Source organism: Gymnogyps californianus, chromosome 1, assembly GCF_018139145.2.
Source record: "Gymnogyps californianus isolate 813 chromosome 1, ASM1813914v2, whole genome shotgun sequence".
In the NCBI taxonomy this organism is placed as follows: Eukaryota; Metazoa; Chordata; class Aves; order Accipitriformes; family Cathartidae; genus Gymnogyps; species Gymnogyps californianus.
Window position 1 is genome coordinate 22,894,298 of NC_059471.1, and position 25,397 is coordinate 22,919,694.

At 36.9% G+C, this 25,397-nt stretch overlaps 1 protein-coding gene across 1 annotated transcript in view; it reads left to right on the forward strand.

The window, feature by feature from the left end:
* PAN3 (poly(A) specific ribonuclease subunit PAN3) overlaps positions 1-25,397 on the forward strand; it is an 83,449-nt gene that overhangs the window by 16,295 nt on the left and 41,757 nt on the right. The window contains 4 exon segments of the mRNA XM_050894916.1: positions 7,572-7,638; positions 9,360-9,430; positions 11,658-11,720; positions 20,772-20,933. Coding sequence (XP_050750873.1) covers positions 7,572-7,638; positions 9,360-9,430; positions 11,658-11,720; positions 20,772-20,933 — 363 coding nt within the window.

The following is a 25,397-nucleotide window of genomic DNA, read 5'->3' on the forward strand; positions in this document are numbered from 1 at the left end:
TTACGATTATTGCATCCAACTTTGTGGAATGCTTTCCTTATAAAAGAAGAAAGTAGTTTGCATTTTACAGAGGCATGGGAAGAAGAAGGATGGCAATTAAACGAACAAAAAAACCCCCACCAGTGCTGGCAAACTAGAGACCCCAGAGTTTTTGAAACTAACCTGTACAGCTGGAAGGTGAGGAATGGAGTTAATGACCACCTGTAGAAACCTTGGTTCAAGTTGCTTAACTGGCCTCAATCTAACAAAGATAGGAATAGAGTCAGTCTCTTCTGGGTAGTGCTCATTTTCTTTTACCATGAGATAATCTTTCTGCAGTCCATGCTTTATTCGCTAGATACCTTCCAACAAAATCATCAGGGATTCAATAGATGAGTCTTCTTGGCTATTGCTAATTAATCTCCAGAATGTATTTGTCATGTGCAGCAAATAAAACTGAGGTTTGTTGAAAGGAGTATGTGATTGTGTGTATTGGGGTTATCATAATGCATATGTAATGGAGCCAAATTGCCTTAGGCAAAGCTATATCCAAATTTTGCAATCATCATGTTTTTGTGTGCAGTGTATAATCTGTGTTACGGTGTTAAGTAAGCAGCAAAAGGAAGGAAAGTAAAAATGGATTATTGCATGATGAGTTGGGGAGGGGATGTGGTGCTTTGATCATAAATAATGTAGGTGGCTAGTGGTCAACATTTCTGCAGAATGGATATTTCTAACTCTGAGATTTCATTTGTATGTGTTGAAGAGTATTTTACAAGATCTAGAACAGCTCATTGGGGTTAGATTAGTGGTGAAGACGCAGTTAATGGCAATGCTCAGTTTGCAGCGGAAAAAAAGAGTAAAAATCCTTGGTACAGTTTGGAAGAGGCAGGATTTTTGAAGTGGCCATGACTCTGATTCTTCTTTTTTCTTCCTTTCTGAAAAATATCTCTTTGCCTCATCCTTCCACTCCTCCTACCTCAAAGGTCTTTGCTGTTAGCCAGCCTTTCATTGCCCCCCGTTGGCCTCTTCTGTTGTTACTGACTAATTTCCTATTGATTAATAGTCCTCTGTCCTCATTGGTTTGTGTTTTCCCGTAATACAGTTTTGTTTCATATGTCTTTTCTTCCCTGAATCTGCATGTGCTTTCATATACTACATTAGCAGTATGGGCTTCCAGCTTATCAAAGCATATATTTTCTGTTTTCCCCTTCTCTAACTAATAACAGAGCAGGCCTGCACAACACATGGCCCACAGGCTGCATGCTGTCCTCGAAGCTGTCCTTTTTCTTTTTGGCGTAGCAGCAGCTGCCAAGAGACAGTCAGAGGTGTGGTTCAAGAAGCAGCTCATTGCTTTTGGCTTTCCCAGCAGTGAGGAGGCAGGAGCTGGCTGGCCAGGATGCCTCTGATGCTTGGCTGTTTGCTCAGTTGCTCTGCGTGTGCCACTTGGCTGGCTGGTGTCTGTGTTCCTCTGGCATTAGTGCTGCCCCTTGACTAGCTCGTGGCTTGATCAAAGATACAGGTGGTGCGGGAAGGAACTTTAGTAGTATTATGTTGGGGCATTAAAAGGCTATTATAGCAGGATGAAGCAATGGAGTATCTTGATGCTTTTAATGTCATATTATAATTGAGCAATTTGGTTGTAAGAGCGTAAAACATTAGAAGGTGTCTTCATGCATGTTGCTTCACAGAAATCTGGTTTTCCGTATTTTGATGGGATGAGATTTATAACTACATGGCTTCCATTGGACTACAGGTTATGTAGAAAGTAAGAATCACAACTTTTCAATTAATCGCTCTAATCAAAATAAAAAAGGGGGTAACAGTCTTCAGTGTTAAAGTTGGCAAGGCCAAGCAGTAGAGAAGAATTGGTCTTGCTTGCTTTCACCATGCTAATGTTGGTATACTAAGCATTCTTGAAAAGCCTGAGAAGTAGAGACCATGCTCACTTCAAAGCCTTGCAGCTGAATAAACACAAAGACCTTTGTTCCCATTGCTGCATCTGCCAAGAGTCGAGTAATAAAACTCTCCTTAGAGCACAGAAGCTTGTAAATGTCTTCAGTTTTTAACTGTTGAGAACTGAGTGCAACTACAGACGTGCTATTTTAAATATAAAATTATGCAGTTGTTTACATAATGCTTTCTGAAGAAATCCAGTTGCTTTAGTTCAAACAGTTGAGTGGGACATGCTGTAGATGGTGCCAGATATGCTAACTGCCGAAGACAAGTTTTGGATTGTTTAGAAACGAAAGCAAAAGGTATCACCCTTTGTAGGTCACAGAATCTGACAACTAAATGATGATTTGTTTGGTTGTGACAGTCTCAGTAATTTGCAGGATGACTTCTTTTATACTCCAATTAACATTATTCTAGAAATTACAAAGAAATATTCTGAAATGTATTTCCAGTAGAACAGTATTAAGATGAAGAAATAGCTTGTGACGTACTGCAAAATACTTTGAGATAACACACTTAGTACAGGAATGATGCTGAGGAAAGTGCTTATTTTCTCAGAATTAGGGTGGGGAATATGGAGACAGAGGGAACAAATGCCATGTCTTATGTATTTTGGGGAAAAGAAATGGTGGAGAAGAAAGCAAAAACCCTCACTTAAGATAAGTCTTGTAACATAAGCTATGTAAAATTAGATCTAATTGTGTACAGTAAAGCTTTATTCATCCTCTATCTTGATGAGAATTTTTTAACTATATACTGTAATGGAGGGAGATGAAAGCAAAGCAAACTTGTCTTAAGTGCAGCTATAATTTTGGGGTTTGCTCCTGAACATTGAAGGGTGGAGGCAAGGTGGTGTATACCTTTAGAAGGTGGGAATATTTCTTGTAACGCTTCTCTTCCTAGCATACTGCACCAAGGAAGTATTGACAAGAAGGTGAATGGTGTCCTGGGCTGCATTAGGTAAAGCATTGCTAATAGGTCAAGGGAGGTCATCCTTTCCGTCTGCTCAGCACTGGTGAAGTCACACCTGGAGTGCTGGGCTTCTCAGTAAATGAGAGACATGGACATACTGGAGAGAGTCTGTCCAAGGGCCATGAAGATGATAAGGGGACTGGAGCATCTCTCCTGTGAGGAAAGGCTGAGGGAGCTGGGACTGTTCAGCCTGGAGAAGAGAAGGCTTGGGGAATCTCATCCATGTACATAAATAGCTGAAGGGAGGGTGCAAAGGGGACAGAGTCAGACTCTCTTCAGTGGTGCCCAGTGACAGGACCAGAGGCAGTGGGCACAACTGAAACACAGGAGGCTCCCTCTGAACATCAGGAAACACTCTTTAACTGTGAGGGTGCCCGAGTGCTGGCACAGGTTGCCCAGGGAAGTGGTGGAGTCTCCATCCTTGGAGGTATTCAAAAGCCATCTGGACATGGTCCTGGGCAACCAGCTCTAGGTGGCCCTGCTCGAGCAGGAGGGCTGGACCAGTTGGCCTTCAGAGGTCCCTTCCCACCTTAACCCCTTTGTGAGCCTGTGAAAAGTATCTAATCCTCAAAACTATTATTAAAATAGCAGCCTAATATGGAAATTATTTTTACAGTGATACTGTTGATCTGCTGTCAGTGTTGTCTTAAAAGTCTGTGTGAAAATAATACTTTAACTTGCAGTGGTTCTGAATAGGAGACTTTAGTATGCAATGGGCTATCTTATGTCTAGGTAAGATAATGATTCACTTTGACAAAAGTTTCATTTTTGACACCGTACCTTTTCACACAGTCTTTTCCTAAGAGGAGATGAGTTACTTTCATTAATCCTGATGCTTGAAGAAAGAGTAAAAACTTCTGAAGAAGCATATTCCCATCCTGTAACTTAATTGCTTGAATATTCAGGAATTAACACAGTTTTCTGAAAAACTTCATTTCTCAATTTTTCCATGAAATTAAAGAGCCTGTATTTTGTTGCTGGTGGAAGGTTCAACAGTGCAAGGACTTTAAGCTGAAGCCTCAGGTTAAATCCTTGGACAGGGATGAATGTGACAGTTTTGTTCTGCAGTAGCTTTCTTCTGAGATGTGAACAGAAACAACTTTTTAATTCCTTTAAAGGGAGCGGGGCAGGATGTATGCCAGTCGGCCTATTTGAATTTTAACTAGTGCTTAAAGAACCACAATAAATCATAGCAATAGGCAGGCAAAGAAAAGGAGTTTATATGGAACTGAGTGACATTGGTGTGGTGCTTGGTTATAACAAAGTTGTCTTTCTATATTAACTTCTATATGGTGAAAGTCATGATGTACTAAAGTCTGAAGCTCTCATATGTGTGTACTTGCCTTGCCTGGCAGGCTTAGTAGGAATGAATAGTTTGTGTACTTCTCCTGTTAATGGTTGCTCTTACCTTTCTGAAGCTTTCATCCTTTGGGCTTGAGGTTCTTGTGATTGCATTCTTCTTGAAATTGAATTTGTGTGAAAAATCGTTCAACACCATTAGAAGAGATTGAGAAGTGTTACTTAAAATCAAAACTGCTTTCTGGAAAACACAAATAACAAATAGTACTTGGGTTTTGTTTTCTTTTTTTTTTTTTTTTTCTTTCGAGACATTTTCAGCCTGACTTGGTAAAAATCAGATACAGGAAAACACAAATAACAAATAGTACTTGGGTTTTCTTTTCTTTTTTTTTTTTTCTTTCGAGACATTTTCAGCCTGACTTGGTAAAAATCAGATACAGGAATAACCTTCATTAAGACTAAATGCTTTTGGGTGTGGTAGAATTTTTAATATTAAAAAAGTTTAAAAATGCTCTACTGATTACATGCAGGTCTTCTATGAATAATGTTAAGGTAAGAAGCATGTGCATGTGTAATAAAAGTGAGCAAAATGAAAAACTGATGAAAGAGAGTGGTGAAGTGGAGTTTTTTAACCTCATTCAAGGTACAGCTTACAAGCAGTTGTTAAAGCAAGAGCTGCCCAAGTTCGGTGAGAGAAGCTTTGTTTTTTTAGAATCTTGGTTCATGTAAAATACGTTTGCACCTTGAACAAGACTTGACTTTGTAAAAGCACAGTTGGTGTTCATAGGCTTTGTTTGCACTGTTCTTTCAGAATCCTGAACAATGTGTTCTGTTGCAATCTGGCTTGCGTGCACTATATGTTTTTAGTGATCGTGTCAGCACTGATTTTCATCATTGCAGTCACCTATTCACATTGCAAGTCTGTTGATTGAATGTTTAACTCCTGTACTTGAAGAGATAGAATACTGATGGCATAAAAGTGCTTGGTTCCAAGTTGAAGCCATATGCTTAACCATCTTTGATACCAACCCAGATCTCAACATCATATGTATCCCCATTCCAACAGACCATTACCTTTTGCATTAAAATTATGAAAATTTGTGTGTTATAAATAGACATTAACACTATTTTTATCTACACCTGGACAAATTTTGTGCAAATCTGAAAGGTTCCCTTTAGGAAATTTCTTCCTAAACCACTTTCCCTTATAAGGATCAGTGTGGATGTATCAAATGCCAAGAAAAGATGCGTAATAGGGATGCTTTTCAAATATTTGTGAAAAACTGTTTAACTTCTTTCCATTGCTTAGTCAGGAAGGGTATATGACATATGAATAGTTGAGCTACTATAATCCAGAAATTATTTATTTTGATGTATTCTTATTCTTATTTTGATGGCGGTGGACAGTAGGATAAGCATCCCTGAACTTGGGCAAAATTGTTAACTTAGTGTGGGTCTCCCAAAGTGTTACCTTGTTTTGTAGAAATAAGTAAATTTTGTTTCACTGGAAGCATCCCTTTTGTGTAAAGAATTAATTGTTGATCACTAAACTTTAGTGAGAGTTACAGTGTCAGTTCAGTATATTTAGGAACAGGAGATGTGGGGCATCAAAGTAAGGAAAGAGCATATAGCAAACAGCTTTCTACATTTAAGTCTTGTTTCAAGCTGTAGGTTTACATAGTATTTACAGGTGTACATATATTACACATTGTCCTAGGACATCTGCATGTGCTATAGTTCTGCTTCATATAGTACTACGTACTTGTATTGAATAAAGAGTTGTATCAGAGAAGTCTGAATGATTGTAGAAAGCTTGCTGTAGCAATGGAGCACAGATAATGGAAATAATACATGGGGGAATAAAGCATTGAGGGATTGAGCACATTGTTGAGAGGATAACGTTTGAAGATACCAGCTGAAGTACCTAAATTTTACCAAAGCTTTCTTCAAGTTACTTTTCTAATAGTGCAGGTTATTTTTTTTTATGCTTTCCACATAAAAACTACTTTACACAATCTATTTGTTCTTTTAGATACAAGTATTAAAAGCTGCAGCATCTGGTGAAGTCGGTGGTAGTATGAAAGCTGCAAATGTTGAGAAACTTGAATTACAGTAGATTTACAGTTCTACCATATTGGATAACACTCCAGCTTCTGTTGGTTCTCCTCTGTTCTTACCAAATTTACTCCAGAATATTGATCTTTCTGATCAAGAATTAGATGAAATGACATTGAAGTATAATGTAGTAAGTTTCTTGCCCTCTGCCACCGACATTGAGATTGACCGTGGAAAGATGTAAGCATAAAGAGCAACTCCAGTGAGCAGTTTTGAGTCTTACTCTCTGTTTAGACTACTAAATTAAACATGCCTAGAAACTTTCCTTGATGCTTAGGGCCAGCTGGCACAAAATGGCCTGTTTGTGCTGGTGTACGCTCACCCGGTAAAGCAGAGGCTGCATGCAAACTGTCTATTTGAAGGGATCTCAAACCTTTTCACTGCTGAATAGTGCCTGGAAATTGGCTGGGAGACTGCTGGTTGATGTGGGCCAAAAGCATGCCAGGGAATATTTTAACAAATTACTGGCCGTCTCTCTCAGTGATGGAGAGCACTTCCTGACCTTGCCTTGCTTTTCTTCTCACACTTTTTCTTCCTGTTGGGAGACTGGTCAAAGAAAATAATAAGCAGGAGTAAGAAGAGACACTTTTAAACTTCTCTGTTGAAGCAGTGTTAGCTCTTAGAGCAGCACTGCCTCAGTCCAGTTTATTGCTAGCCTGTATCTCTAGAGGAATGGAGGAGAAGCAGGTGGAGCCTAGGAGGAATGTTGAGAGGGTTTCAGATGTCCTGCTCGCTTACAAGAATTGTATGATTTTGCTGAAAGGTCTCAAAAGGTTCTTTTGTTTTTAAAAAGAATCTATCAAATCCTATACTAATTTGAGTATTTTTCGTTGGAAAAGTTTCATGTTGTGATGATAGCGTATAATAAAGGGAGGAGTTGTTTCAGGAGAACAGTGTGAAAGAATGTTTAAAGGAGATAAATAATTGGCTTGTCTAACATTTTGACAAGGTACAGGAAGAGAACCATAGGTTTGGTAGATCCTCCCAAGTTAGAAGAAATTCATGAAGACAGAGTTTCGTTTTAATATACAGTCATTTTTGGTTTGCATTGCTCTCATGCGAAATGCTTTATTTTACAAAATGTTTTTGTCAACTACAAATCACTTTCTGCTTAGAGTACTTACTAAGTGGGGAATGAGCACAGGTTTCATAGTCTGTTCTTAAAACTTTCTAAACGTCATCCCCAACGCCCTCACTTAGTCTTTTATAGCTTTATTTTATGTGTACACTTTTTTCTTTTATTTTTGCAGAGGATGACAAATAGCAGCAGCTCCCCTAGCCTTCTCAATGACAGTGCCAAGCAGTATGCAGGCCATGGTAGGTACTTTTAAAGTAATACGTATAAAAGTATGTTTGGAAATTTAAGAGATTCACTTTCGCGAAACTGAGACTTAAGGGAGTTTTTTTTCTCCTCTGATTTGATTTGAGATGCAGTAGAACTTTATTTTTTAACAGTAGTGTAGTGTGTGATTACTTTTAATACAAAGCTGAAGTGCTACTGAATTCATAAATTTTCAGCCTTCTCTTTGATCCAGTGGGGAAAACCTAAAAAAAGTCTAATCTAAAAAAGATTATCGATGTTGTCACTTCAAGTGAAATGCTAGTTTGGATATCCACTGTAAAGCACTGATAGCTTAAACATTTATGTTGCTCCGCAATAGTATCTCTTTTTATTGTTCTTTTCAAGTAAGTTACTGTGTGGAATGAATGTACAGGTTTTATTCTTAAAGTTAGGTTGTACGGGTTTTGTGAAATGTATCACATAACTGATGATTTTTAATAGTTATTAAGTTTTGTCCTGTAAGCAGTACTTTACCTCTTACAATTTTTTCCCTGCTATAGGGAACATGGTTTTCAACTGAACAAAATGTCTCTATAGTGCAGGCCTACATACTCAGTAAGTTATTGTGGAGGGCATATTGAACTTCTGTAATGCACTTTTTGGAATCACTGCAGATTATTTCAGCTGTAGCTGTCAAACTATGTTCTTTGAAGAGGATACTACTCCCTTATGGCAAGGGCATACATTTAAAATACGTTTCTGCTCTGAAAATTGCTGTGTAAATGATGTTCCAGAACTCCATTTGCATGTCTGACCCTACAGCTAACCTACTTACTAGGGTTATAATTTTTTAAGCGTGGTAGTAACTACTATAAAATTAACTTGCTTGAAAGTTGAAATTTGTAGTGGGTTTTTTTTTTTTTTTTCTTCCTCCTGGTTCATTTCCGGTAGGTTTTGTGATTAATTCTGCTTCTTTTGTCCCACTGAACAATTAGCTGTTCAAGGCAGTGGAGGTCTCCAGTTTTAAATGCAGTCAGTTTGACTGTGACAGGCCAAATAGTGATGGTGATGCATGCGAAGGAGAGAAACCAGTTTAAATTCTGTTGTGTCTCAGGTCCTTTCCTTCCCTCCCCCCCTGCTCTGCCAAGCTGTGCTTCACTTATAGAATTACCCTTTTAAAGAGTATTGATTAATGTTGAAAGTGTTTCATCAAAACACCAATGTTTACAGCTGGCAGTCATCTGCTAATTTGACAGCTCTACCCATGCAGTTTGGAGTTTTAAGTTGCATCTGTCATTGTTATTCAGTTTTTGGTGCTTAAACTCTGGAAAGGATGCATAGGGACAAAGAAAAAGCAATAAAAAGCTACTAACAGAATGTAGACTTTTGCTACCCTTAGTTCTCATTTACATTTGTGCAGAACAGTGACAGGACAAGTAAGATCCACATCATTATTTGTAAGACTATGTTACACAGAACATTATTATTTCAGGTAACTGGAGAAGGCGGCTTTGAAATGTTAGATGGACATTAAATAGTGTCAACAGCAATTAAACTTACTAAATTCTGCTAAATGAGCACCATTTCAATTGGGCAGTCATACAGAATCTAATAAATGCTGCGTTTTTTAGCAATGTGGTTGCTAAACTTAGTTTTGTCAAAAGCATTTTTTCCATACAGAAATAAGTTAAAAAAATGTAAAATTTCTTTTTAATATTAGAGAGATATAACATGCTGTTTTACATTCTTTTTTCAGATCCACTAACTTCACCAAATTCATCCTTGTTTAATGACTTTGCTGCCCTCAGCGTGTCTCAAAGGAGAAAGGTAGGCAACAACTAAATCTTAAGTAGCGTATTTGTATATGAGTTGACAGGGGAGAAGATCTGGAATAACTTGAAATGCTAGGTGAAACAAGGATGATTCTTCTAATGTTACTAGATTTATTTTAATATGTTGCTGCTGATATAAATAAGATCTTACTACTTCATTTTTGCTACAGCAGATCAGACTTTTGCTGCTATTAAGAAATATTCCAAGTACTTGTAAACTGAAGTTTATAAGAATGCTTTGAATATGCAAATTAGGACATAGCCCATTGAATTTGAAAACCGATTTTTTTTTTTTGTACTGAGGCACAAGCCACCTGCAAGCCTTCATGGCAACAAGTTCTGAATACATTAAGAATCATTCCCCCATTTATTTGTGCATGATGTGGAAGTAATTCTTACAGTTTGAAATGCATTTAGTTTGAAAGACGCTCTATGATATTATTGGGAAGCTAGGTTTGGGATTTTTTTCCCCCTCTAATCTGTATTGAGAAATCTTTCTTTTGCTGAGGGCTAGACAGCATCTTCAAACACCTTTGACCTGCACCAACACAGGTTGTGGTATTTTCCAATTATACACTTAAAAATGCAGTGGCTGGAATAAGAGACAAAAGTTTGGTTACACCAGAGTTCCTTCTCATTTTTGTGAACGGTGGCTTATCAAAAAAGACATTATCTTGTCCCAACCATTTACCAAATTTTACTTTCACTGATAACTTTCATGTTTTACTACTTTTCTTATTAGCCACATGATCCTGAACTTTCCTGTAGTCGATAATGCATTGTCTTGAAAGCAAGCTACATCAGCAAGCTTGTGACTTTTCATAGAGCTTCATTTGTATGTTGGCAGTTGGGAGCTCTGTATCATTCCTGCAGGTGAAAATTGAGCTTAAAGATAATTACCATAGTTGGCCCATCAGACTAATGTTCCTTGAAATGAAATGCTGTTGTAGAATGTTAATTTCCTAATATTATGATGTATCCGAACTACATGGAATCTCTGAATTGCCCTTTTCCTTAATGCCAGTATAGTGCCCTGGAAATTGGATGTAAACAACTATAAATGTGTTGTTTATCCACTTACTGAGGATAGTAAGAATGCAAATAAGCATACATTCCTTTTTAACACAGTCTGCAAGAACTATGTATATGCACACACACACGTATGTATGTGCCTCTGTGTGTGTGCTTATGTATATAAACCACATGCACCAAAGAAAATGAAGTACCACGCGGAAGTATTGCCAGAGTGACCACTGCCTCTAAAAATTACTTCAAAGTTAATTAAACAGTACAAAATGAAAACAAACCAATTAATGTTTGAGTGTTAAGCTCAGATAACTCAAAGCTCAAATACTAATGTAGAGTCTTGGTCCCTTTTTTCCCCAAGAAAAAAATCAGCAAATTAAGCCACTCGCTGCTAAAATAGTATCAAGAGAAAGATTTATCTGTGAAACTGATTGACTTGGATTTTTTCCAATTAATATTTCAGACATAACTGGCATTAATTGAAAGAGGTTTGTGTTTTGCTTTGCATATTAATAAGTCATTGTTTATTATGACTGCTATTTTGTAATGTATGTTTGTATAACAGGTTGTTAAATAATTCTAGTAATGGGGAAGTTTTCATCTAGTATTACTTGAGCTGTCTAAAATCTAGGCATCCAGGCTCCCTCTATAGTCAGCAGAGAGAGATGAGCAGCTTAAAGGAACATTCAGCTCATATTGAGAAGAGTATTTTGGAAAAGACTAGATGCCTGTGACTGCTTTAAGTGGATAAAAATTGATGGCTAAAGTTATAAGAAATTAATCACACTTTTGTGACTGACTTTTACTACCAGACAATACATTGCAAATATTCGTGGATGTAGTTTCTCCATATTTTTAGTATTTTTTGAGTACAATATTTAAATTGTATTAGGTGATTTCCTCAAAAGCACTAAATGCTTGAGTGCCAGGTATTTAAAAATTTGTGTGATTTCCTCCCACCCCAGTAAATGGGGTTTATTTAGAGCTTGAGCAATGTGATTTATCAGGCCAGTGCTTAACGCCTGCTGTAACGCAAGATAGATAGCCTCCTGGAAGTGTGTGCTTCTGTTCATTGACTCTAAAGGGAGCCTTGGTGACTAGCTCAAATGTAGATGTAAACATCTACTATTTGAAAAAAAACCTCCCCGTTTTCTTGCTAAGAGCCCAGGGCTAAGGTTTTGTTTGTTCTGAACTAGCTGGCAAAACCAGCATTTCCTTCGTTTATCACTGACTTGGAGGACAGATATAATACAGTCTTGGTAAGTGAATAAAGAGCAATCTCTTTCCTTTACAAATTAGAATTGTGATATTTTAAATATTTAGAACTATTAAGTTATTTGCAACTATGTAAAAACTGCATGTTTGTGTTGTGTAAAACGGTGAATAGTTTCTGTAAAAGCATGTAATATGTAGGTGTGTTAAGCAAAGAAGTAAATTTTATTAATCTTTATTGTGTCTGGATATTGCTGATCATGTTATCCTGGCAACCCTTTAACAATGGGCAAGCCATATGGACATAAATATTTGATATCAATAAAATATTAAAGATAAGACTTGATGATTGTAATTCTGAATATCCTTGCTTTTTAATTAGACAGCTTTTTTGAAACTAGTTAGTGTGACTGGGATATTTAAGTTGCTTATGATTATTTTGTTGTTTAAAGACATTCTACTTTTTGTTTAAAAAGTAAACATAGTCCTTGAATTTTTATGAACATTCTCGAGGTTATTTTCTCTGTTTAGAAATTATTAAACTGCATTTCAATTTTAGATTTCAGGAAAGCTAAGATTACTATTTAAAGACATTTTTATAGGATACTTTAAAAGAAATCAAAGGAGCTAAGTATTTCTGTAGATGGAGCCTTGGTGGAGGTTCTGTCAACTGTAAAACCTTCTGGATTTACTGTCCGGTTGTTGTAACTCCACATGCAGTAAGACAAGCAACCTTAAAGTGAATTTCCTATAAGAGATTTTCAGGTAAGTATTAATCTACAATGCACAAATAGGATTTGTGAAGCATGGAACAAAAGCTAGAGTTAGTAATAGACTAACCCTTTTTCCTGAGAATAATGATGTCACACTTATTTCATTTTTTTTTCTTCAAATACATATTATGCTTGTTAAAAATAGGGTGGCATTCTGAACTTGAACTTCTTGGGTGTTTTTCCTAAATTGGCTTTAGCCATTATCTAGAATAATGCTCCTCTCTAAACCCTGAAATGATCTGGCTGGAAAACTCCTTGCATTCATTATGGTGGTTCTGGTAAACAGTTCATAAAAACATGTGCAACATAACTGATCAGAATCTGTTGCCAAGGGAATGACAGCTTAATGTACTAAAAAGAAAATATATGGTGAAACTTTTGTTTGAATTTGTTCTGAGACTGTTGCCACCAATTCAGGCTGAAGGGTTCCCCTACTTGTCACTGGTCAGCCTTACAGGATAGTGAAAAGCATTGCTTTTACATTTTACTTTGTTTTTTCATACCTTCAATCCTCATGAAAACTGAACTCTTCTGAAAAGTTCCTAACAATGGTTTATTTCCATTTCATTTTTTTAACTGTTCAGTCACACCTAGAGGAGGGCCATTAAAGTGAGAACCACTGTTAGTCCACAGTCTGCAAGGAGTGAACCAACTGCTGTAGTGAACAACTTTCAATACAGTTTTAATGCTGTTTTGTATGTATTTTGAAGAAATTTTTTTTTCTAGAACTCCTTCCATTTGTTTTAGGTGAGTAAAGGCCAGGACCAAAAGACACTAAACTAGATTAGAATGGAAAGCATAGGAGAGATTATTTGGACTGAAGTTCACCCAGAACAGGGTGCTGCTGTTTAGTGCTCTCTGTGGAGATCTACAGCAGTAAGACTGGACAGCAGACTTCTTTAATTCATATACTTTGATCAGCAGTAATAGATGTGCACATAAAACGATTTTGAAACATAAGACTGCCTATAAGCCTAGTCTGCATAAATGCAAGCTTTTTAATGAGTACAAGGAGAGTTTCCCCTCTCATGTTAAAAGAAAACAATAAAGCTAACTTCAGGTCCTGTGGAAACCAAATTCTTAAGACCTAAACTATTGCTAGTTTATTTTTGAGTGTCCTGTCCTCCATCTAGTTTTGTTACCTGTTGGAAAGCTATATTTCTCTCCACCTTCCCGTCTCCAACTCTGTCTTGACACATCTGATACCTCATCTTTATATTGCTTAGTGGTGTTCATTGAAAAGCCATGTGTGCCATGTTTGGTCTTGCTGTATTTACCTTTAATGAAAGTGTGCCGAGACAGTTGTTTTGTGTTTCATAGCCTCCTGAATGCCATCTCAGAAGCATGACTCATGTTCTGAGAAGTTGAGGGGTCATTACCAAACACCATGTCATGTCACTGTGTTGTAAACTGTAGAATTATGGCTGCACAGACTTTATAATGTACCTGGGCTAAATTTATATTTCAAACCTGAAATTTTCCTTCTGAGATTATACACCCCTACTGCAATAATAAAACATTACGGTTTGTAAGTGATGCAAAAAAAAGTTGTTGCAGGAATATAGAAAGACAGGCTATGCTTCTAGAGAAAACTAATAAATGTTTGCAGGTAGTATGATGTTTACCGTGGTCTAAAATATGTTTTAAGGGTATGATATCATCTAACTGATTTTACATTTTTCTTTGGAATAATTAGTTATTGGGATTGTTCTTTGGCTGTGTGCTCATGCAGTCCTAGTAATTACTACGTAGTATGATATTTTTCATTTTTAAGTGTGATATGAGAGAATATATTATTCACATTCATTTTTGTGTATGGGTTTAGTGATCATTGTGCTATGTAAGAAATCAAATTATTAAAGCACTTCCTTTTAGAAATATGTAACATTTTTCCATTGATAAGGAGTCGTCATATTTTTGTTGCCTCATCCTATTGTGTCTACTTGCCTCAGAATTGTATTAAAAAGACCTGTGCTTGTTTTGGTTTTGTATCTAAGCAGGTCAGATATATGTTATGACCTACAGACATCTAAAACTTTAAATGCTACCCTCACTCCCCGTTTTTAAAGCATAACTTTTCAGTTAGCCACCTAGACTTTGTCAGGTGCAGCTTACAAGCTGAAGCAGTTAACTACACAGGTAACTTTAATGTGCAAGATGCTTTTGCTTATATTTACAAGCTTTATTTGATTCTTTCTATGCCAAGGTGTATGTAGTCTTTAAGAGTGATTTGCAGTAAAATAATTGAAAGATTTTTTTTAAACTTGTGCACACATTTGTTGAAGACACTACAAATATTTAAAGCAGTTAGAAAATATACCATTTTTGAGAAATCATGTGCTTAGTAAAGACCAGAGTAAAAGTTGCATCAATCTTTAGTCCTCTTTTACCTATATATTTGGTTCTTAACTGTGCATCATTTTTCCACTATTTTTGTAAGTAATATAAAAACTTCTGTCCTGTTAGAAAAGAGACCTTTAAACATTAAAAAACCTGTAGTTTGCTCACTGGGTGCTCCTTTAGCAGTGGAGTTTTTGAAAGTACATCTGGGGGTGGTGGTACTCGGGCAAGTCTTCGCTACATAGTTAGAACTATCTGCTCTAATGATGGTGGAAAAAAAGCCTGCTTTTCCACCAGCTTATTTCAATTCAGCAGGTAGTATTAGTTTCTTAGTAAAGAACTTTGTCAGTATAACTACATCTGTGCTAGGTTTTAGCTGTTGTGGTAATTCATACCTCATCCAACCTAGCTAGGCTGCAAAATTGGTGAGAAAAGATTTGACTTAGATATGTCAGTTTTCCTTAGCTCCTTCTGAAGTCTTTAAGATTTTCATGTCTTCAGCATATATACTCATGAAATACACTTTTTAGTGTGTACACCTGAAAAGTTTTCCTTAGCTATCGTTTAAAATGCATGATGTAATGCCTGATCTCTTGCACCTTTCACTCTAAAATTTGATTGAACCAAGAATGGTCTTTTTGCAGTGATCAAATATGTTGCTCTGGAATAAGACTTATTTCCATGCCAAATTGCACATTTTAGTTTTCTTTGGGTAGAAGAATCTTTTTTGTTTGTCTCTGTATGATACTTTTCAACTAGTGAAAGTTTTATCTCCAGCCAAACCCAGGGTTTCATGAACAATTTAAAAAAGGGTTCCAGATGGAAGGGTGACTAGTCTGTAAGTGCATGTAATCTCAATGTAAAACATTAGAAACTTTAAAATTATAAACATATAAACATTATAAATGTTAGCATACTCTTCCTTTTTTCATAAAAAAAGAAAAAAACCGACCACCCAACAACAGACACCAACCGACCACACACTTAAATATTTTTAACCTGTTGACTGGGCTCCGCTTCCATTTTTTGTGGATATCAAATAAAAAAAAAAATGGTTCCAACCTTCAGAAGTTGAGATACAGAAAACAAATATCGTCTACGTCTCTACCAGTGAGAGGTTGTAATGAAAGAGGAAGAGGAGAGCGTATCTTGGTTAACAACAAACCCAAACCATGTGAAGGGGTTTTGTAGCTCTGTTGGCTACAAAGCTTAAAAAAGTAACGACAAAACTTCTCTTTTTCATATTACCAGCTTGCAAATCTGTTAGGATACTCCTGGCGACTATACCTAATGTTCAGGTGTAACACCTTGTAGAACTTATTACTAGCTCCAGTTACGCAGGTGTATTCACAATTAAGATGCTTCTTAGCTGATTGTGCCTGTACAGGGATTCTGCCCTGACTATTGTGCTTTTCCTCAATAACATATTGAAGTTCATATCCATAGCTGGGTGTTTCAAGTACTGTCTTATTCTAGCTAATTGGTTATGGCTGTTGGGTGAAAATAGCAATGATGATACCAATGGCTTGTAGTTAGCTTTTAGTTTTCAAGACATAATAGAACAAAAGTTGGTTCTTTTTCAGTAGACTAGCACCCTAGCTGAGTGTTTAAACTCTTATTGTAATGGTCTCTTTGCCACTAACTTCTGTTAAAAAACTGAAGCCTTACAAAACAAGTCAACGTTGAAACTTAAACTTGCATATATTGCTTAGTTTTGTTACAAGTAGTATGAGGAAAATACGATATTGTATACCTCATCTTTCCTGTCTGACAGTGTAATAATTATTTTTATCTGTTTGTGCATGCAGATACAGTCAACTCACTGTACAACAGATGAGCCCTAGCTAATGCTATTGTGATACCTTTTAGCTATGGTAATTTAAGGTAATGCTGCTTAATTTAGCTTGTGATGGGGAAGGCTTCAGATCACTTCTATTTGCCTCAGTAGTATATGCACACAGACGGCATTACCGTAGCTCAGATTATTCACAATACTTTAAAACACAATAGCCTGCTCATGTGTTTGTATGCCAAACTTAATTGTGCATTTTTTGGTACAGAAAATGTCTTGTAAATCTAAAATTCAAAGCCCACCAGAGGTAAGTGCATTTTAAGGAACAGAAATGTAATTTGGGACATGAGTGATCCTGAAAAAATCCAATGGCAGATCTTCGGTGGAAGAAAACTTTGGAATTGTGTAGTTTGATTTGCCAGTTTATCCAGACTTAAATATTACACGGAAGTTATTAGACGGGAGGAGTCTTTACAGTTTGAATCTTTGTAAACCTTTTCTTGTTTAGATTTGTTCCTCTAGGATAGGATAGTCTTATAGCATCTTAACACCAGTGGTATGTCCAACCCTGAATTAGAAAGAGGAAGTGTGGCATTGCCCACTGTCCATGAAACAGGAGGAACTAGGGGCAAAGACACAGTTACAGCAAATAGTAGGAAAAAAATAGACTTGCTAAACATGTTCCCAGACTTCTTGTTGAATGAATGGGAAGCAAGTAATTAAGCTGACTTGAGGAATATTTTCTAGCGTTGGCTAATTGAGTTACTCATCTGTAGTAGTGTTCTGATGTGAAGATGCTACTCAGGAAGGACCCTTTTGTTTTTAGAGTGGATTTCTTTTGTTCAAGTGTAATGTTTCTCAGACTGTGGGGGTTTATCTTTCCTAATATAACACCTTCCCTCTAATCATGCCAACCAATAGCTTCCTATCATTAATTGCTGGCAGCATCTTGGTTCTACAGGGCAAGGATTATAATTATTAGCTATGGTTGAAAATGCTTACCCTTCTCACCCTGGGGAGCCAAGCTGTTGCTAGCAATTAAAGGTAGTTAGCTGTTCCCTGCTTCATGTAAACATTTGCAGCCAGTAATTACTACTGCTTCACACTTCTTTGCCCTGGAGGAGCTGAACTCTTCCAGTAATGCTTTGTAATAATTTGGTTTTGTTGGTTTTTTCTTTCTCTTAGATTTCATTTTAATTATTGTAGTTTAACCTTATTTTTCCATTTAAAAATAATTGTGATATTTTTGACCTTTCACAACTCATTTGGAACTTGTAACCATATTGGGAGTTACAACCTAGTTTGAGAAATACTTGCTAAAGTATTATAAAGTATTTAAATGCTTTAGCCACCTCCCCTCCCCCTCAAAAAAAAGTTCAGTATGTTGAACTATCCCTTCATCTGTATGGCTGAACAGGTTTTTTTACCTCATAGAAAGACTTTAGGGAAGGCAAAAATGCAATTGCTTTTGTAATCATCCAAGAGAAATTGTCCCCATGCCAAGAAGTTGGGTTTGTTTGTCCAGATTGTTGTGCCTCCATGTTTTAGGTAGATATATTAGTTCAGTTCAGAAATGATCAGTGGTTAATGAGTTCTTGCTCGTTTCAAGATGCACTATTCTGTCTCTGTTGCTTTATTTGCCCCTCTGTGTAGAGGGCAGGGATGTAGCAAAGTTGATACGCTTATTCAAGCTGCTCAATCTATTTGATCTTTCCTTTCTATTGACTCTGTCCTTGGCAGACACTTTTTTCTGTGTTTTCTGGTCTCCTGTAAACTCAGATTGGATTTCTGAATCAGACACCATTTTACTCATTGAAAACAAGTGTAATTTAGAATGATTTTGATGCAAATAGACTGAAATTTGTTTCCAAATGTTAATATTGTATGTTCCATCTTCTAATGTCTGTCTGAACAATGAAATCCTGGCCTAGTAATCCCCTGGTGATGTTTTATAGTAGATAATGAAAGTAAAATTTTAATTTAGTCTCACCCACTTTTTAGTTTAATTTTTTTCATACCAGTAGGCCAAGAACTACTGGTATATGAACTCATATTATTTCTATGTTGCTTTATGGCATAGAAGTGACCATTGTTTGCCCCTCCCCGCGGCCACCCAGTATGGTCCTTCATAAAGCCTAAAATACAGTTTCATTGTGTTGCTTGGAATCTGAATCCCATTGTAACCGAAATAGCCTCCCTCCATGTTGGCTCAGTTCCTCTTTTGTTTTGGTTCTCCTTTTCAAAATATTTATAGATCACCTTTTATTATGGAGGATTAAAAGAACTCTTTATGAATAGGAGTGTGTTTGGACACTGGGTTGTAGCCCAGTAGTCTGAGGCAGACTGTGCCCCTGTGCTTGGTAGAACATGGAGAGAGATGGGGAGACTGCCAGGGAAACTGTTACTCTTCATTATGTTATTATTTTCAAGAGCCAGGCTAAGGAAAACACATACTGCATTCAAACCCTGCCCTAAAGTCCAACATTATTTGTATGTCTGGCTTCTCAGACCTTACAGCTTTGCAGTTTATGATATTAGTAGTCCTTCTGAATTACTAAAATGGTAAGTTGCCCAACAGTTGAGTGATTCTCCCAATAAACAACCAGTGTTTAGATTTACCATGATCAGGTTTGCATTTGAACTACAGGAGGACTTTGTGCTACCCACCACACAGTTTACAAAATTTCTAATTGGTATGGCAAAATTCAGTCTTTTTTGTTGTTATTAATGTTGGTTAACTTCATCTTCATGGAGTTTATTGCCTTTGTAGTTCATAGTCAATGTTGGTACCCTTGAAGGCTTTTTGTTGGGTTTTGTTTGTTTGTTTGTTTGTTTTTTGTTAAGCAAATGAGGTACTAGTGACTCTACCCAGTTGTAATTCTTTCCAAAGCTTTCAGCCTAAAAGTTTTCGGGGAAGTAGAGGAGGGAATCTGTTTAGGTTTTGTTTTTACAGCCATTTTATGGTAGTCTTATTCTGTGTTTTACAAATTGTTTGTGTGTGAGTGGGGAATCTTCTCCAATTAGATTCTCGCCTTGTATCCTGAGGAACAATTTTTAAAATGCATGTCAAGGTACATGTTGCTAAGATTTCTAAGGTGCCAGATGAAGTAGATATCTGAATAAAGGTAAGTTAAGCTTTGATTACTTAAAAAGTGGTCTATATCCAGATGATGATGGTTACATTTTCATATTTAAAAAAAAAAAAACCACAGCAAAAGAAACACAGACCAACCCCTGCAATTTCGTCCAATTGTTGATATAATCGGTATAAAAGGTCCTGGTCTAAATATGCATAGATGCTGAAATATTTCTTTTGGTGGTATTTACTATCTGGGTAGGTACACATAGGTTTGAAAGCATAGAGAAATCTGGAGAATTTATGTATTTTACCTGTTTGAAAGTCTTTAACAGATTTTTTTTTTTTACAGTATACTTTTTTAATTTAATGTTCATATCATGCTTTATAAATAGTTTCATTTGTAGAGATCATTGCCAATGTAATAGAAATGTCACTCCTATTGAGGTGCAAGTACCTCCTGCATGTTCACTTCCTCAAGCACATTTTATTTCCTCAATTTTAAGTCAGTTTCCAATGCATTTATCATGGTAATTCTTGTCTGTTTTCACTTAAGACAGTAGCTGAAGTTAGTCTTTTGAATATTAACTTGAGCAGAAATGTTTTTCTCATTGAGTTCTGCTGCAATTGGCTACTCAGTTCTACCTGATTTTTAAAAGCAGGTCTTCAGGAGATGAGTCTTGGCAAATTTGAGTTTAAAAAGAAGCATACAAAAGCCAATGTTAATTTCTTGTTTGATAGAAATCTCAAGGGAAGTGTTCATTATTATGATGTGATTGAAGGTATCTGTTTGAGAAATATGGATTTTTTTAAACAATTCCTCATTGTTACAGAATTCCCCAATTTATACTCATATTTCAGTGGCTGACTTGTGATGGACAGTTTTGCTTACAAATAATTAGTGGTCCCTGAAGTTTGTTTTCTTTTTTTTTTAAAGTATTGTTTATTATAATCAAATAGTCAGGATTGAAAGGAAACAGTCTCAGATAAATTTTACTTGCAAATTGTTTCCTATTCCACCAATCCAGAAATCATATCACAGTGTAATACCTGTTTTAGTGTAGCTTTAGATGAGGGTTGTTAGGAGTGGCCTGGTTTCTCTCCTTCTTTTTCGTAGCCCAGGAAGTATCGACTGGGGATGCTGGATGAGAGGATAGTTCCGGTGGGATCAAAAGCAAGAAAATCAAAGAACCCTATCGGCTGTCTGGCTGACAGGTGTAAAACAGGAGTACCCATCAATATGGTTTGGTGGAACAGAGTCACAGAAAACAATTTACAGGTAAAATTATTTTTTACTAGTCACTTTTTGCAGTATTTTGGATGCTTTATTTTAAATTTTGGAAAATGTTAGAAGCAGTTACTCCAAATACGGGTTGAGATCAGATCAAATATTTATTTCACAAAGTAGGCATAGTGGCCCTCCAGGAGAGTGACTTGGAGATGTTTTATTCTCTTCACCCATCGCTGTGCTATGTACTTTGCTTGATTATGTTATAATCTGTGGAGGAGGAGCAAAAGTAATCATTAAATGTATTCTAAAAGCAAACAAACACAACCTTTTAATTTTAATGTGAGGAAGGTTTCTACTGGTAAAATTAGTGATCTTTGTTAAAATGATTGACACTTAATGCAAATAAATTCCCTCAGTACAGAATTTGAAGATGCAGCCACCATGATCAGAAAGTGTAAATTCTTGATTTTTATGTTGGGATAGTTTATATTTCTCAACTTGTTTGTTAAACTTTATTGTTACTTTACTTTACTCCTGAATTTTCTTCAGATCCTTAAGAGGGGAGAGGTACAGCTGGATTTGAGCATCTCTGTACAGAAGTAGCAGGTTATCCTTGGGATGATAATGAAGGATAATTCTAGTCTAGGAGGAATCTGCTCCATGTCCCTTAAAATGGGTTTTAGATGGAATTTATTATAGTGGTGGGAACTGCAGCACTGCTGCTAATACTATTTTGCACTTGTGTAGTGCTTTTGATTCTTCAGAGATCATTATTTTAGTCTTTCTATGAGGGTTATGTTCTTTTATATGTTTTCTAAGTGAGTGAAATGGGTAAATTGACAACAGACTTATAACTAGAATTTGTAGCGCCTTAAGAGTTTCTTTCAGTTCACTAAATTTCTGCCACGTAAGGGCCAACATGAAGCTCATACGAGAGCCCTTCCATACCAATACTAGTTTTGCGTTACTTGATGTTTGGACATCTTTGTGTTACTGAAATTGGGAGTTATGGGCAGCATGATGCAGGCAAACTGATGCTACACTGTGTAGGGGCATTTGGGCTTAAGTCTGTCTTGGCCCTTTTGCTGCTGGGGAAGCAGCACAGCCACTGGTGGAGAAAAGATGAAGCATAAAGGAAACATTGGTAGAAGGACCAGGTAAGGTTGCAGAGGAGTGGTTGGAGCCTGTGAAGCGCTACTTTTCTCAAGGGAGAGAAGATTGACAGATTGAATTTATCGTGTGTATCTAATGGGAGTGTAAACCATAATTAGTAGACAGTTACTCTGAGAGGAGACAATCAGAAAATTGGTCTTTGAATTTCAGGTGGACGTTAAAGGGCAGGAAAAGCCCTGTTTGTACTCATGTCCTCCATTGTTTTCTCTGCTGTTCAGTGTCGCAGCAAGGTTTTGTTGTTGATCTACTCCACTTCGAGTAGAGCAGAAAAACTTAACGTTTCTGGAGGCTGGAGAGCTAGTAAGTCTGAGACTTGGAGCTTCTGGCCAGGAGCAATTGTCTTCTCAGTACCTATGCCCTCCAAAGTTGTGTTGAAAGTGTGGCAAAGGGAAGCTCAAGGTCCCCTAGCTTTCTGAGGTTAGTGGCAATCGCTTGGGATTGGCTGCAGAGCATGTGGCTTTTGAAGGGTGCAATTCCAAGCTCCTTTATTGTGCCAGAATCTCAGCTACGTAATTGATTTAAACTATGTACAGCATAAGATTTTGTATTATACGATGCAGTTAAATGGCTTCCCGTGGAGATGTGGGACTTAAGGAAAGCATATATATATGCATATGTGGTGGAAATAAGAACAGGATGTTCCAGCCATAGGAAATAGAATTGGAGGAGAAACAGGAGGGATTGCAGAGAAACAGTGGAGTCTGGCAAGACTAAATAGGGAAAGGTGTAAAAACAGGCTGCAGATGAGATTATGAGGATAGATAAAGCTCTACATAGATAAGAACCCAAAATTTATCTTGATGTTTCATTCTGATCATTGTAAATCTTTATATTGTAGTGTGAACATTTTCTAAGTTACCATTAAAACAAAGTTTGAGAACTGTTAAAAATTGGGAATTTTAATTATAAAAGCACAAAAAATGGCTGGAGGAGTTTGGTACATGAAACTACATAAAAATGGGTAGTTTCATGCTGAGATTTCAGATTGACCTTTTCTACTTCATTATATATGTAATCCACAGGTAGCATTGCTCTTCAGTATTTTGAAATACAGGCTGTTTAGAGATTTTTGCAGGTGTGAATATAGGTTACACAAACTAAATTTTGGCTGATGGTGAGTGCTAAGCAATAAGTAGAAAGGTCAAATTATGATGGAGGCACATCTGTTTGAGAGCATGTTTTTTCATTTATGTTCGAAGATGAGAAAGCAGAATTACATCTCTAAATTGCTGAGGGCTTGCAATGCTGGGCAGGTGTTGAAGCTCATGTGTCTATTTGAATGGCCACTCTTCCAAATGTATGATTTAAGATGTGGGAATACACTATTTCATGGTGCAATGTTTAGAGATTTTTGTCCAAAAAGTGGCTGTTTTAAAAAGCAAGGTAGTTTACAACATGCATTGTAAAACAGTATAACTGTTTCTCATGCATGGCTATGAATGTATAATCCAGATCTATTTTCTTTAGCTACTGTGTTACAGTTACATGATTAAAAGTGAAGTCCACAGAGTGAATTGTATTCTGGGTTGTGCATTAAAAAAGCACAACCCTCCCCCCCCCCCCAAACCAAAGTGCGTTCTATAGTGGTATGTCCTACCCTGTATTAGGAAATGTCCTCAGCTACTACACCACCACATGACACATATTATAAAAGCAAATGGTAATTCTCCTTAAAATAGTAGGAATAGATGAATTTTTAGTTATACAGATCAGTTCTTAAGCAGCATGAATAACTGATCTTTTGTTTGTTTCTTGAACAACAACAACAAAATCATAGAAATGAATTTTTCAAGTATTTTGCATCAAGAACATGGACTTTTAAAACTTTAGAGTTTTTACAATACTTTGAAGGATTTTTGTTAAAGAAATGTGGAAATATTCCAAATCTTTAAAAGTTCACTTTTTAGGGAGAACCACTTGCCAAATGTAACAAAACTTTGCTAGTATTTTTATTTGCCTGAGCCTGTGTTCTGGTTTAAAAACAAATAAATCTTTAGCCAACAAATTTTGCCCAGTTTTAATGAAATTGTCTCTAACTCTTCTGCAAGAGCAGTAGAGCAATATGGCTAATAATGTTGATGAATTGAAATTTATTAGAGCTTATTGTACGGGTGATGTGACGAATTGTCACAGTAATTGCGATAGGTAGCATGTTGCACAAATTCAATAGTGGGAGGGAAAGAGACTTGCTTTGAAGCCCTTGGTGACCTCCAGTATCTGCTGGGCTGCTCTGACATCACAGAATGTGTCCTTCCCTGATGTCATAGTTAACAAGGAATCCTTCTGGAAACGCAGGGATTGCAACGATGCTCTCTACGTAAAGTGAAGCTCCTTGTATGGCACATCTGCCCATTTAAAAACAACAACAAAGTAACCCCAGAAACCAACAAAAAAAATAACCACACGTAAAAAAACCCAAGCAACACTTTTGCATGTTTTTGGATTGCTAAGAGATATTCTGAAAACTGTGCCAAAAATAGACTGGTGGAGGACTGCCCTGCTTTGTAGCATGGGTATAGCTTAGTGGTGGTTTTCTGTAACCATTACAAGATTATGCAATTTGGGATGTCAGAATGGATCAGCATGAATTTGGAGGTGAAGGAGAACATAAAAAGAGAACAAAAAGGCTTGTATCCAGTTTTTAGCATGGTAAGTAAATTAGCACATTCTTCTGAAATAAAATGAAATTGGCCTACTTTTTGCTTTAGGTAGCTGGCTTTGGGCTTCGGTCAAATGTGGGACCAGAACCAATCTAACAAAGTAGTGTTACAGCCACTGAAACAGCGGTGGTGGCTCTGCTGCTGCTGTACAGCTCTGTGTTGTGAGATGCTGAACTGGAAATGAGAGAGAGAGAAGGGTGGTTTCCAGTACTCCTGTGGGATCCCTGCATGATCTTCTAAAGGCTCCACAACTTGTGCATCCCTGTGTTACAGCATACTTCTGTACTTAATGGCACTTCAAGGATTCATTTATGAATGAATGCAGCAGTGGGGCATTAGGAGTTTGTCACTGAAGAGCATAAAGACAAATCATAGATACTGAAATTGATAGTTGATGAAACAGGAATTTTCATTTTACTTCTGGATTACAGAAATCTGTTGATATGTACAACTCCTCAACATACAGTAATGCTGCATGCTGCTGTGTGGTCCTCCCAGCGATGGTCTTGAGCTGAGATCCTTGGCTTGCTCTTTACTTTCATCTGCACCTTCCTTTAAGGAGCCTTGAATTGTTTTTCGGTGGTACCCACAAAATATTAATTTCTTCCTCTCCACACTATATTTTAATTGTGTTACCTTTTATATCTTTAAAAGCATAAAAGCCACCAGACAGATAAAC